This window comes from Haliotis cracherodii, unplaced genomic scaffold (assembly GCF_022045235.1).
Source record: "Haliotis cracherodii isolate W230 unplaced genomic scaffold, xgHalCrac1.p SCAF_6, whole genome shotgun sequence".
Lineage (NCBI taxonomy): Eukaryota > Metazoa > Mollusca > Gastropoda > Lepetellida > Haliotidae > Haliotis > Haliotis cracherodii.
This window is the reverse complement of record NW_027266319.1, coordinates 5211371-5225780: the sequence shown is the minus strand read 5'-3', so window position 1 is coordinate 5225780 and position 14410 is coordinate 5211371. Positions and strand designations below refer to the sequence as shown.

The 14410-nt window shown below is 39.6% G+C and overlaps 1 protein-coding gene across 1 annotated transcript; it reads right to left on the bottom strand.

Annotated features, from left to right (window-relative positions):
• Nucleotides 1–3026: 3026 nt before the first annotated feature.
• LOC139445458 (uncharacterized) lies at nt 3027–7042 on the bottom strand. Its single transcript, XM_071226603.1, has 3 exons — nt 6985–7042; nt 6340–6631; nt 3027–4730 (listed from the first exon to the last, which is right to left on the bottom strand). Exons 2-3 carry the CDS (start codon nt 6629–6631, stop codon nt 3097–3099), a joined length of 1926 nt encoding a protein of 641 aa, XP_071082704.1. The 5' UTR covers nt 6985–7042; the 3' UTR covers nt 3027–3096.
• Nucleotides 7043–14410: the final 7368 nt, after the last annotated feature.

The following is a 14410-nucleotide window of genomic DNA, read 5'->3' as shown; positions in this document are numbered from 1 at the left end:
TTCGCCTTACCTGAATACGCACGTCAGATATGTTGTAAGTCTCTCATCACGTGATCTCTTTTTTAGATCTGTGAGTGAGTGAATCGGGTTTATTAACCCTCAAGGTGCCTTGCCGTCAGCTGGCTTTGCATACCGCTCAGTGCAGCACTGTGATAACGTCGCGGTTTCAAAGACGTATACTTTGTATCAAAAGTGTTACAACGTTCTTATTTCTTCACATAGTGTAACCAAATTGTATAACATGCAACTCGAGTTGATTGTCTTTCCATCACCATCTGAAGTCAACAAATCCAAAAGATCTAGTCACTGCCTAGCCATGGATAAAAGTACTGGTGTTGTAAGCTTCCTACTTTTCTACATTAATCGTAATATGGAAGCACCCGAATATGACACATGAAGTCAAGTAAGCGCTATTGGTTTGAAATCTAGATGTCTAATAATTCATATCATTTGAAAGTAGGGTGTCACAATAAATCGAAATATCGATATATGGCTATTGGTAAGCACTTAAAGTCCATAAATGGATTGTTAAATCAGTTTCCGATCGATAGATCATATATCAATAAAATACGTGCAATGCTGTTCCGTTGTTCTTGTGATCATGAGCGGTAGTAATTTACACATGGTAATGTGGAAGTTTCTTTTTCTTAAATTATTAGGGTAAAGAAAAAACAAATCAGTCATATCTCAAACTTTACTTTTTATTTGTTGTTATTGTTATTATATTAAAGGAAACTTCAGTTCCGAGGTTTAATTCAACTCTAAAATCCATCTCAAAATGATACACTGACAAGTATCGATATTTATCACAATAGTTGCTTGCAATATCAATAGTTATCACAATAGTGATTTCCAGACCAATATAGTCACCCCTATTGGAAAGTACATATGACAACAGTGATAGACATATGATATTCATGGCGAAATACACATTCACTAAGAATTTCCACGAATGATATTTACTGATAACAAATCCCGATGACATTGTCAGTGTCTGTGAGGTCAAAACAAATTTGAGGAAGTGGTTTTGATTAGTTCATACGCATAGTGTGTCAAAGATCATGTTACAATACGAATGACCTTTTGGAATGTATAACTTGAAGAAATCCCGGTTACGTCCATATAGGTTTCAGTGTCCATGCTCTTTCATTAGTGATAAAATCAACTTCGGGGTAATTGTCATCGGACATTTTCAAAGGACAAAATGTGAAAGATCGCTAAACAGCTCTAACAATACTCAATTGACATCGCTCAATAACGGACACCATCATTAATTCTTAATAATTAAAAAGATTACAGTAACGTACTACCACCCAAGAATACGTAGACGCAGATTCAATCAAAATCGTTGAAACGTTTTCATGGCAAGCAAATCTATTCAATAGACCTATTTTCGATCACTCGTAACTCAGGCGCCGTAAGTCAAACAAGCATTGCTCCGCTGTGCAATCAAAGACCGCTTACTGATACTTCGGGTGTTATGATTAATTCTTAATGGTTTAAAGAGCTTGAAACGAGATGTCATTGGACAATTGTAATACCTGAATTTGAAAGCTTGGGAAGCGTAGAGTAGTCTATATTTAAAACAAGGAAACGATAACTTGCTCAAGTGAAAGAAGGCAATATTATTGTTTTACGGTATAATTATAAATAATGTCTAGATTAAGTGAAAGGGAAAATTACCAGTATATGAATTACTTCGATTAAAGTAATGTTCAATGTATATACAGTTCATGTGCTCATAACTGTGAACAAATTTGTTTTACTATGACCACAAGAAAACATACACCTTGGCTGCATTACCTAGACCTTTGCTCAAAATATACTTGTATGGCCAGTCCATGAAATACAATTTTTTCTATCATATTGTTTTATAAATACGACCTCAGAAGTGTATTTACACATTCAAGGGCATACGTGATAGATTATTTCCAGTACATGTTTCTCATTTCTACTTCTACTGAAGGAAAGGTTTGAAATAGATGATGGTCGTAGATCAATGAAAGAAATGGAATTATTTGTCATGAAAGGAAAAAATATATTCTTGGTATTGAACTTTCAAAATATAACCAGCAAAGTCTTTAATATAAACGGTTTTCAGTTATTATGTTCTTCTCTTTTTTCTTTTGGCCTACCTAAACTACAGCTTGGAGTGACGTTAAACAATTTATAATTGTAAGAAAGAACAAGAATGCATTCATTTTGCTCTTAGACAAATATATATAAAAGAATTCTTACAAAGGATACAAAATAGGGTAATTACTGCTATGTCACTGATCGAAGTATTTGATAATTAAGATAATACAGGGTGAAAAAAAACATAAATAAAACTACATAAAACATCAAAACGAAATCACATTTGCACTGAAAACATTTTGCCCTTCATAAATCGATTTTCTATATATTATGTGTAGATCTATTACCATTACTTTTGATGTTATAAATTGAACCATTCAATATTCTAATAGATGAAGCTACAATATTAAAAAGCTAGGTTCCTTAATATTGGATCCATTTTGACGGCTTTCTCACCATTCCCTTACTCAACTATATGCACATTATTTAATTTGAATATCAAGCCTTCTAACAGATATGAAAAGCAACATACCCAAATTAGAAAACCGCGCCAAATATTCTAATAGTGTAAGTCAAGTGATAAGTGGTCTCTTTCACTCGTCGGTCGCCGTACTGCCACACTATTAGATCTGCTGTTTCTCGTGACGCGTCATCCACGTCACAACACGCCAGGTCAAATAGCGCCGCTTTTAACAGTATTCCATTTATATCACGGCGTAGCAGCTTAATATGGAAGAAATGATCGAAGTGATGCAGGTTTCAGACTTTTACCCCTTATTGGTGAATCCCAGGAGCACGGGTGTGGTGCTGACAAACCTAGAAACATAATCGGGACGAACCCTGTCACTATGCGTTTGATGCAAACGTACGTTACAGGTCAGATTTCCACACGTGATTTCCCTATGTTTAATCAGTGACATAGGGAATTACGTTTGCTGGAAATAAAAAATAGCCGATCTGGACTTTAAGCAGTTGTCAATTTTGTATATCTTCAACTGTACATTATCTCTATTTTAAAATTCAGCGCCGGTAGAATTTGAATATTTTTACATATCTCACAGATGTAACATACAGCAGCCCGTCACCATCAAGACAGACACCACGAGGATATTCCAGACCATCCTGTTGTGTGAGGACATCTCTGACAAACTGCCCCGACTCTGTCAGCTGAATAACCTTTTGGGAGCCTCTGTCTACCAGCAGGATATCTCCTGTGCTGGTTGTTGTGACACCCCGGGGATATGACAGAGCTCTGTCTCCTGTGGGAGTGTAGGTGAAAACAGCGCCCCCTTCACTGGTCACACATACAAGGGATTTTACTGCTCTTTCACTGACTAGCAAGTTGTTGTTCCTGGTGACGTGGATGACGTCTGGATTCCCTATCACCCCCGTGTTGATAGACCTCAGTATCCTCCCTGTCATGTCCAGTATGTCCACAGAGTGAGACTGTCCATCTGTACCTGCCGCCAGCTGGGAAGGACTCAGAGAGGCTAGAGCCCAGTACTCCTTGCTTGTCTTGATAGTTGACAGTAATACAGGACCTGGGGTAACATTCACTGTAACTATTTCATTATTGTCTGGAACACTGACAGCAATCTGACTCTCACTTAACTTGGCTATTTGCCAAGGACCATTAGAAAGCAGAAGCTTATTATCAAAGGATTTGAAGTTTGATGTGTAATATGTTTTGAGTCTCTTGTTATTGTAATCTGTCACCGCTGTCACTTTGATACCATCAACAGTCAACACTGTGACGTCAACCAACGAAGTATCCCTCCTGTCCCCATCTTCCTTGCAGTCAATGGTGTGATGTAGAACAGGAAAAGACTCGGGGTCACTCACTCCATGGACGACTTGAACCTCCCCCAGCTGTAGCTCATCAACTGCTTTACTCAGCTTGTCCATGTTTTGTGTGAATACAACCCTTCCTGCTGCTGGTCTGTTGTCCGTGTCTCTGTTGTCTGTAGACGTCTCACCCACCGACTCATAAATGGCGTACATGTCCATCTCACAGTTGGACGTCACAGCATTGGCTGTGAACTCATACTGCTGCTGGTACATCTGTAGATCGATCTCCTGGGATTTTATATCTGCTTGTAACTCATGTAATTGTTCATCAGTAGCTTTGTCGATGTCTCCAAGGAGTTTCTTCTCTTTTCTTAAAATAGCACACATCACTGTCTCCCGTGTCTTTTTTACTTGATCTTTGAGGGTTTGTGAATTACTCTTCAGATCATGAATTTTAGAGTTTCTCTGGGCTATGATAATATTCGTAACTGCAATGTTGATTCCGAGTTTCTCTATTTTGCTTGTCAGTTGTTCCTTCACAAGAGGGGTCATACCCTCTATTGTATCAACATACTTACATGCTCTGTGTTTTATACTGCAGCATATCGTGCATATTGACTGCTTGCAGTCCTTACAGAACAACTTCACCTTTTCATCTCTGTGGATTTTACACATGAAGCGACGCTTGACATTTGTTTTGGTGTGATCAGACAAGTGAGCGACTTCATGGTCACACAACCCTGGCATCATGTTGTGCAGCTGAAGACATCCTTCACAGAACACAACATCGCAGACAGAGCACCAAGTTGTGGCAGGAGTTGTCTTTCCTTGTTTTGTACAAACACTGCACAAGTGTTCCTCCACAGCTGAAAAGGCAAATGGGCTTTATTTCAAATGTCATTAAACATGATAAGAATCGGACACTATCTAACAATATAATAAACACGTTAGTTTAGTCAAAATGTACACATCCATTTTGTAGGTGAATATATTATATATCACATGTTGTAAAGAAACAATATTGCTGTTGAACCCAATGTAGGAATCCCTGGTCAAAAATGAGCTTCTGTAAATGATAACCAGAAGAGGTGTAATAACGCCATCTATTTGAAAAGATGTCAGAGACCGGATTTAATTAAACAGAAATGCAAGTTGTTTGTTTCTTGCTGTAAAAAAACCGTCTAGCTTATGAAAACCGACACGGACAATAACGATATATGAACTAATCTCTGAGGATTTGTTTTAATTTGAGAAATACAACCTACACATGGAGTTTAAAAAAGAGTATAACCATTTCGGTGCACATTTAGACTAATTCGATTGCTACATATGCGCACAATTATTCGGAAAGGGCGACAGTGAGACATTATCAATATGTCGCGTGTCGTATTGTCACGCTGTCGCGTCCATTAACGACTTAGACACACATTTGTGATGGGGCGACAACGCGACATATCTTGGAAAAATCTCACGTTGTCGCCCTTTGGTTAAATATAAAACGATTATTGAAAGCACGACTATGCAAAAAGTGGCAACAATGTATTCTTGTCACATTGTCGTGCTTATATAATTTTGACACTTTTTGCTTGTTTTTGTAAGGGCGACAATGCAACAATGCGACAATGTCCTTTGAAGGATTCCACAGAACACAGATCTACCGCTCTCCGGGCAGACACTATATCATTAGACCACGAATGTCTTTGTTTTCTGCAAACAACACTTTAATATAATTATAAGGTTCAACACCTAGGTTGTATAGGAAAAAATATATTGTCCAAGAAAATTCTTGAAAAAACTAACTTTGCTTCTGGTGTACGTGCAACTAAGATCAACTCCACAGATAAAAATCATAACAATTATTTACTAGCTTGTAAACAACATCTAAAAGGACGATTTGGAAGGAGTATCTTAACATATTTTTGAAGTTTACTGCTGTAAATCATAACCAGAAGAGTATTATTTGCTGCCAAATACAGATGTGTGTTACACACTACATGTGTAATAGCATAATTTAAGATGGGATTCCAAAATGACATACATTTTAACCAAAAGTTGTTTATAAATCGTTATCCATGATTTGTCACAATGGAGGGTCAGGTGTTCAATTCATGGCACAGCCTTGGTAGTAAGATGCTGAGGTCAACTCCACAGATAAATATCATAACAATTATTTACTAGCTTGGAAAAAACATCTAAACGGAATGACGAGTTGGAAGGGGTTGGTAAATAATTTTAAGTAATTCTATTTAGTTATGGCACTATATATTTGAGTTACAGTAGATTTCATTGATGGGTCAGGCTGTAATTTGTTTGTCTTTGTGAGAAATGAATTCTTATCCTGCATCAAAATCTATTAACATGAAGACATAATAAGCCAGTCTTTGAGTGAATGCTTGTTTATGTTCGCGTATGAGTGTGTTTATATATCTCAAACCAAGGTACATTAGTCAGGCAGTACAATAATAAGCTGATTACCCTTTGTGCCGGGTCCAAAGTCGTCCATCAGCCCCTGTATGACGTGGCTTGGTTTCAGCTGACTGACCCACTCCTCTACTGGACTGTCAGGGTTGGTCACTTTTGTCTGTTGTCTACAGGAGGGACATTGGATGGACTTGGCTTGTACTGCTTCCTGCTGTGTGTTGGTGTATTTCAGCAGACAGGACTTACAGAATGTATGATGACAGTGAAGTGTGGCAGGGTCTGTGAACACCTCTGTACAGATGACACAGGTGAGGTGGTTTTCGGTCAGCTTCTTAGAGGTCGCCATCTGAAGCAAATCGGACAACAAAATGAAGTATAGATGTGTGGTGGACATAATCTTAAAAGGTGTACACGATCGCATCAACCCAGACGTCCAATAAGTAACATATTTACAAGGCAGTGAGACGGGAGAGAAAAGAAGACGCCCCACTGCATTGTATATCTGTGGTGCTGCTGTGGGTAAAGGGGGGTAACTCTTGTTGTCATACTCTACCCTGAGTGAATATGAGGAATAAATACCTTGTTTTGAAAACATGATCAACTGTGGTTTCCAATTTGGGACAATTTCAACAAACACGGTGATGTTTCAGTGTCTTGAAGTGAAAAGTAAATCAAGTTTAAGACACTCATCGCACCTACCTCGAACACCACACGTTCTTCAATACCTTGACTTCCTTGTTGCCTGTCACCACGCAACTTTGTCGCATGAAGTTGTCAAAAATTGGCGTTTTTTATATGCGCACCGTCCTCTGTAAAGTAAAACTGTTTGATTTAAGAAATGCCAAGAATACATGTATTTACAACTTATATGATAATATTGTAGTTGTTCTCGATGACACAATATCTCCACAAGACTGTATGACAAGAGGGATGACTCTCCAGTAGTCATCCTTCCCTTCCCAACAGTCCAGGGGATCCAGCCTTCGGTGTCTACATTTGATTTCAAAGAATATTTCAAAGAGCTTCGTACTAATCTTCCTCAAAAGTTGTTTGATAAAAGTTACAACAACCAAGGCGTCAGTGACGCTTTCAACATCGTTTATGTTGAACATTTGGAGGACATTGCCTGTGCATGTGTTTGTGACGGGTGCCACCGGTGGACCAGGATACGCATACCTTTTCGCGAACACCTGGTGTCATCACTATTTGATAGTGATTTATAAACGCATGCTCATGATGTAGTCATGATTGTACAGTGGACTTTGATAATGGAAATATTTCAACCCATATATTTAACCAAGCCGGTGATCTACAACCATCTCATATCTGTGACATCAACACATAGTGAAATATCAATATTAATATCAATATTACACTCTTTGTTACAGACCCATCTGTTAAGTTAACGTCTTCGTTATCGCACTGTGGATGTTTATTATCGTATTTAATATTATATATTTTCATATGAACCTCCATAAACATTTAATTTACCTGTAATTTATGCACTAGCATTCTGTGCTTCGTAAGAAGCAGCTAAATCGAGGATTGGATGGTGTGAACACACACCCTTTGACCTGGTCATCTTTGTGTCGCTCTTTCTGTCTGACTTATTGCTCATTCCGGGCCGAGACATGACTATTTACAGATCGCCAGGCTTGAACATTGCTGAATGTGGATTATTTATATTCTGACATTGACAAAAAAATCACAGGTTAAGTTAAGGAATGTAGGTTTCCGAACAAAATGGGAGTTGCATGGATCTGAATATTGTAAGATATCAAGTGGCGGTTGATTCTTTGTCTTTCAAGGTCACTGGCCACTCTGGCAGTGTTTGGATTATTTTGTATGGAATGTATTTATTTGTAATATCCACGTGAAAACATGAACATCGATTTGTCTTCATTTAACTCCTTGACATGTGTCATAAACACTGGTCCATTCCACAGCTAACTCTGCAAGGTAAGTAAGTGTATGTTTTTATTTGCTCCTATTTCAAATATGTGTGTCTTCACTCACTCACTTACTTAATCACTCGCTCATTTGCTATGACCCACCGTACTCCTACATACATACACACATAAGGATATATCATACGCATGTGTGGATGTTGTTCAAAGGGACATACCTCTGATCAAAACTTATCGTCCATTCATGACAGTTCTCTTACATAAGCAGCTTAGATGACACGTGTATTCTAATATGCACATTTGTTAGGGGTGGACACCTACAGAAGTTTACTCTCGACCTCTCGTTTTAACAGGTCACCATGACCTCAGATAAATGTAACCAAAACCTTATCTACCTAGCTGCTATTAGTTTATGTCGATAACAGTAGTATTCTAGATTATGATCCCTAATCAACGATGCAGATTCAGATTCATGATGCAGAAATATATGGATATAATCACAGTTGACTCCTGTCGCATACATCGACATAACCTAGCTCACGTGATCCGTTGACGGCAGGTATACACAGGTTTCAAAGCAACTATTTACGACTCTATTGTGGTGGCCAGTGATATCTGTCTGCACATTGCCTACCATGATAACATGTTGGTCTGGATGTATAATAGAAACGCCCCTGAAACATGTACAATCAATGCAACGATCCATGCTTTCTCATTTCGGCATTTATCTGAAATACTAGTTCCCACTGCAATATAAATAAAAATATACAGTAATTCGTACATGACAAAATATATGATAGCACAGTTCTGAGAAAACCAATTGCCGAATGAAACAAAATAAAATAATAATAATTTTTAAAACAATTTCATAAAACATAAAACTGTTCAAATCTAAAATCTAAAATCAAATTTTCCCTCCCTATTAAGTAGATTGAAATAAAAATGCAGCAAAAAGGGTACTTAAGTGATCCTGGCATAGTCAGGCTTGTTAGGCTCATCATCAGCGTAGGGCACTTGTCCCCTCTATTCGCAGCCCAGACAGCGAATGGGACTTCTCCCTGGAAGCGCTGCCCAGTCGAATCCACCAATAACTTCTCGGAGTATGTGAAGACTCCCCAACATTGCAGCCTTCTGCATTACCCAGATTGTCAGAAGGGCTGTATTCCTGGCAGCAAACCCGGGTAATCTCTAATGTCAATCAAGAGATCGGTAGGTACCAAAACCAAGGCACCGAGAACAATGGGCAGTCGGACAACCTGGTACCTGGGATGGAAGTGTGATATTTTTTTTGTCGAGCGAGGTGACACGTTTTTCCTGAATCTAGTCAATCACATTGTCAAAAGGGACAGGTTTGTTGGCCTGGATAGGTCTGAGGCTGTATGCGGGCCTATTCTAAAGAATTTTGTATTTATCATTTTAATGACGCATTATTATTAACTATATAGCAACTAGTGCAGACAAACTGCACCACAATCAAGGACCCATTTGAGCATCTTCTACAATTTGTCGTAGGGGGGACGGAAAGCACAGTCGTCTAAGGCGCCGCGATTCGCTGTACAGAGTTGCGTCCCTTGGGCACGCCAGACACCTATGATTGTGGGTTCGAATCTCTGTTCTCCCGATTATGTTTCTAAGTTTGTCAGCACCATACCCGTGTTCGTGGGTTTCACCGAAGTGGTAAACGTCTAAGACCTGCATCACTTCGGGCTTTCCTCCCACATTAAGCTGACACGCCGTGATATAACTGGAATATTGTTAAAAGCGGCGTTAAACGCAACTCAGTCACTCACTCACTCACTCACTCACTCGAATTATAATATTCGTATCCTAATGTTCCGCCTTCTACAAAATTTGTTTCAACAGCCAGGGCAGTACGTTATGTTTTGTTCTCTCATGAAATCAGTACAGACTCAAGCAATGTGTGTCATGCTGAGAAATACGAGAGGTGAGGATGTCAGATACCGCATACCTGTTTTGTTAATCTTTTATTGTACACTGAACATAAACTAGTCATTCGGTTATAAGTAAATATGACATCTTTACATCAACAATGACATGCCGGTAGATAACAAACAACATAGTATGCTAGCCATAAACACTGGCCAATAAGAATTGAGTAATTTTCAAATGCATGGTAGAATGTATAATAAACACCTGTAGATACGAGATTTCACAAAACACCAAGATTTCAGTTTATACTAGACGCCAGGAGATGCGAACCAACAATGTATATTAAACACATTAAAAAGCCAAGACTCGCTAGAGACAATGGTTATTCCTAACACACGATATTATCGTCCCAAAACACTCGCCTGATAACCTCAATGCGTTTATCTAATTTTGTCTGTAAAATGAACGTGGATATGGTTATGTATGCATGGAATAATCGTGTATATTCTCTTTCGCTATCAATAAGACAAATGCGTATGATAACGATATTTACAATGTACGATAGGTACGAAAAACGATTTTCCTATGAACTTTCTAAATCTCAGAACAACAGACATTCCCCTTTTTAAGAAATATTTAACAAAACCTGGGCCAGCTTTTGTATAAGTTCGATGTACATGTAGCTATCACAGATTATTAATCGACCTTTGGAGACATGGGAACATACCAAGAAGTATTAAGTTGCAAAACTGTAACTTAGGTGAACACATAACTTGTCTTTGCATGTGTTTGTGGCGGATGCCATCCGTGGGGCAGGATACGACCAACTTAAGCGAAGCCCTGATATCATCACTAATTAATAGTGATCCATAAACACATGCGCATTATACAATCGGAATCGTACCTTTCTCGCAAAAGACTCAAATGTTAGTCTCAAGAACGTATTCTAGTCAGTGTGTCCAGTTCAACTCTGTGGTTTATGGGTTCATGAACAGTTCTTTTCTCATGGCCAGTGTGAAGAACATTTCGGGTGTCCCGCTGTGATATTGCTGGAACATTGCTACAAAGCGGCATCAAACAATACTCACTCACAGTTGGATTCGTTCATACATGCCGCCAGTTTTGGGCGATGTTTAAAATGCTGATACATGTCTTAAAAGTTTTAATTTGTAAAATTATTAACAAGACTGTTTATTTTCTTCAGGGCTTCCTGCAAAGAGTATTTAAAGTGCTGTCTACCTAACCAGCCGCGATTGCGCGTTTTAGGATCCGAGAAGAATAAATCATTACGCTCAGATTAATCAACTTTCACGAATCCGAAACTGAACAGAAATCCGGAATCCGAAATCGCTAACTGCGAGTGCCACTTCATGAACATACCCAAACCGCGGAAGAAAGAGACGAAGCAGGTTGGCATTGTTGCAATAGAAGAACGTGTATGGCGGTTTGCCTTGCCTCATGAAACCGTGTACCGCGGCCACATTGACTCATGCGCCTAGTGTTCATCCGAACTGTGGTAAAATAATAAGCGTGTCCCTCAGACGGCTCGCCGAACAAAACAGATAAGCGTGATTGCAAAATGGCGTCCCAGCTGTTAAATTCGGATCCATTGGCTTCGCGAAACACGCTGCATCTGTAATATCGGATCTTTAACGAAATTACGGAACGTAAAGGTTGACGATGTCTGTTGGGCGGCATGGCGAGCAACCGTTTGTGTCCCGTACCATTAACACAGCCCGTTGTAGCAGACATCTCATCTCATCGGACCCGTCATAGGGTAGGGCGATAGAAGGTGTGAGTCGGCATCCGAAGTGTCACTGAACATTCTGTGTGTATATTTCGTTCGTATTTAAAATCTGATCCGAAAGAGATAAACTGAAACGCCGCGTCAGTCGGATCTGCGCTAGTTAATCTTCTTTGTTCGTTTATGAGCTGGGATATTTGTTTCACATTTATTTCACTGCTTCACGTCATATAAAATAGTTCTCTGAATGTAGGACCATCTTCCCGGGTCAAGGGATGTTAATCACTGGTCCAGACTCGATTATTTACTTGCCGCCGTCATAAAGCTGGAATATTTGTGAATGATGCGCTAACAAACAAACACTCACTCACACATCGGGGACCTTGCATTGCAACATCTAAAAACAGTTGACGTGCACAAAACGTCTGAAGGAACACGGGCTCGCCATTATACAATACACAGTAACGAACAGCCTAAATCAGAGTGATTTTTTCAAGTGCATACTTTCTTTTGCGTTTGAGGTGAGCTGGAGCACTTAGCAACGGCTGAAGCCCCGTCCCCCGAACCGAAACTTCGTTCGGCCAGGTCAGAGACCCCTCCGACAACATCACTTTTTCCGTCCCAAATGTGGCCAAGACAGCCAACAATGTGCCCAAGGTCGTCTTTTCGGAGTTGTCGGAACGGCCTTCAGGTATTTGTAGTTTGGAGCAGAGGAAAACATTCTGAGTTTTCGAAACTTTTTTTCCAATTTTTCTTCTGTAGTGTATACCCATAATAACAGCATGTTAAGTTTTGGATGTAAGAGGGATATCTTCGACCTGTGTTCGCTTGAAATGTGTAAAGGCAACAAGTATAAGGAAAGTCACTAATGTTGACAATATGCTGCGAGATAACAGCGAGCACAACCATCAATCAGAATGAAGTCACACAATCTGCAATCTGAGCAAAACAGTCAAAGATGAGACTGCCATGTGCATACTTTACAATGAAGTCCTCAGCAACTACGCCCCAGAAGAAACCCGCACCAAGCCTTCGTTCCCATCAATGAGCAGCGCCCTCTAACGCCACCGACAGAAGACCATTCCTGTGTTGCCACAAGAAATGGTTCACCTGGAAAATATTAATAATAATAACAATAATGAGTCCATTTGTATGGCGCCAAACTCCATACCAGCTCATGTGCTCATGGCGCTTACATTATTACCCCAGTCAATGGATCAGTGAGCACTCGATTTTCATTCTCAGCTCCCTGGGGAGTATACAACCCAAGCTGCCTGTGAGGCGCTAGGTTGACAGTCACATTACCATCTCATACTACCGGGTACCCACTCACTGCTAGGCGAACAGAGGCACATTTCGAACAAAGTCACTTGCCCAAGGAGACACCACATCGGACATCATTCTGGTTACCGATGCCTAAAATTGCAAGAGTCGTATGACGCTGTTTAAAACCTTTGTTGAAAGACCAAGCCCGATTGTACCTCAGTGTAATGTTGACACCAAAGGATATTATTCGACAAGAAGGAAATTTGACTATTAAAGTCATCCCTCTTGTGGAGCATTTTTGTCACTGAATATTTATGCAAGGATCTAAATATACTATGCAAAACGAATAGGGGATATTTCGTAATTAGATGAAACAACAGGAAAGAACACCTGTATTGATCATGCGCCGTTTGCAACGTGTTGAACGTTTACGTAGCAAAGGCATGGTGGTTGGTTGGTTTGTTGTTTAACGCCGCACTCAGCAATATTCCAGCTATATGATGGCGGGCTGTAAATAATCGAGTCTGACCCAGACAACCCAGTGATTAATATCATGAGCATCGATCCACGCAATTGGGATCGATGACATGCATCAACCAAGTCAGCCAGTCTGACCACCAGATCCCGTTAGTCGCCTTTTACGACAAGCAAAGTCGCCTTTTACGGCAAGCATGGGTTGCTGAAGACCTATTCTACCCCGGAATCTTCACGGGTCAACAGAGGCATGTTGCAGGTGGGCACGTCAGAATATTGTTGCCCAAACGCTGCGTGTTTCTCAAATCTTTTCATCAGCAGATTGTGGGCCCGATATCAACAAACACAAGACGTCATTATCAACGCCGCTCTGGACGCCAAATGGCGATGACATTGATAATTACATTTGTAAGGAATGGCCCACATATGATCGGGACCTGAACCAGTCATTTTTTTATGTTTTTTTAAACAATATTTATTTCGAATTGGTACAGTGATTGATAAACAGTTAACACCTTTATAAATATCTCGTCAAAATATGGCTGAAATATTGCCGATGTGATGTTAAATTTTAACTCACTCACCTATATAAATATCTATTCCCATCAAAGTTCGAACAAGCGGCAGTAGTATATATGATATACAGTATAGTATAAACTTGATATTATGTCACATGAGGTACGTGTACATCAACGGTAAACAGTTGCTGGTGAAATTATATATATTATATGTATATATCGCCAAACGAAACGCGAACCTTAGAAACATATAGACAAGTGTGAACGTTAAGAAGAGATGTTTCCAATGTGTACCAATTAATGTCAACTACAGAGTGTCTTCTTCT

Excerpts from the sequence above, each read along its gene's own strand:
- LOC139445458 (XM_071226603.1), bottom strand. The coding sequence starts at position 6,631 with ATGGCGACCTCTAAGAAGCTGACCGAAAACCACCTCACCTGTGTCATC. Across the intron at positions 4,731-6,339 it reads CTTTGGACCCGGCACAAAGG|CTGTGGAGGAACACTTGTGC; the intron begins GTAATCAGCTTA and ends TTGCCTTTTCAG.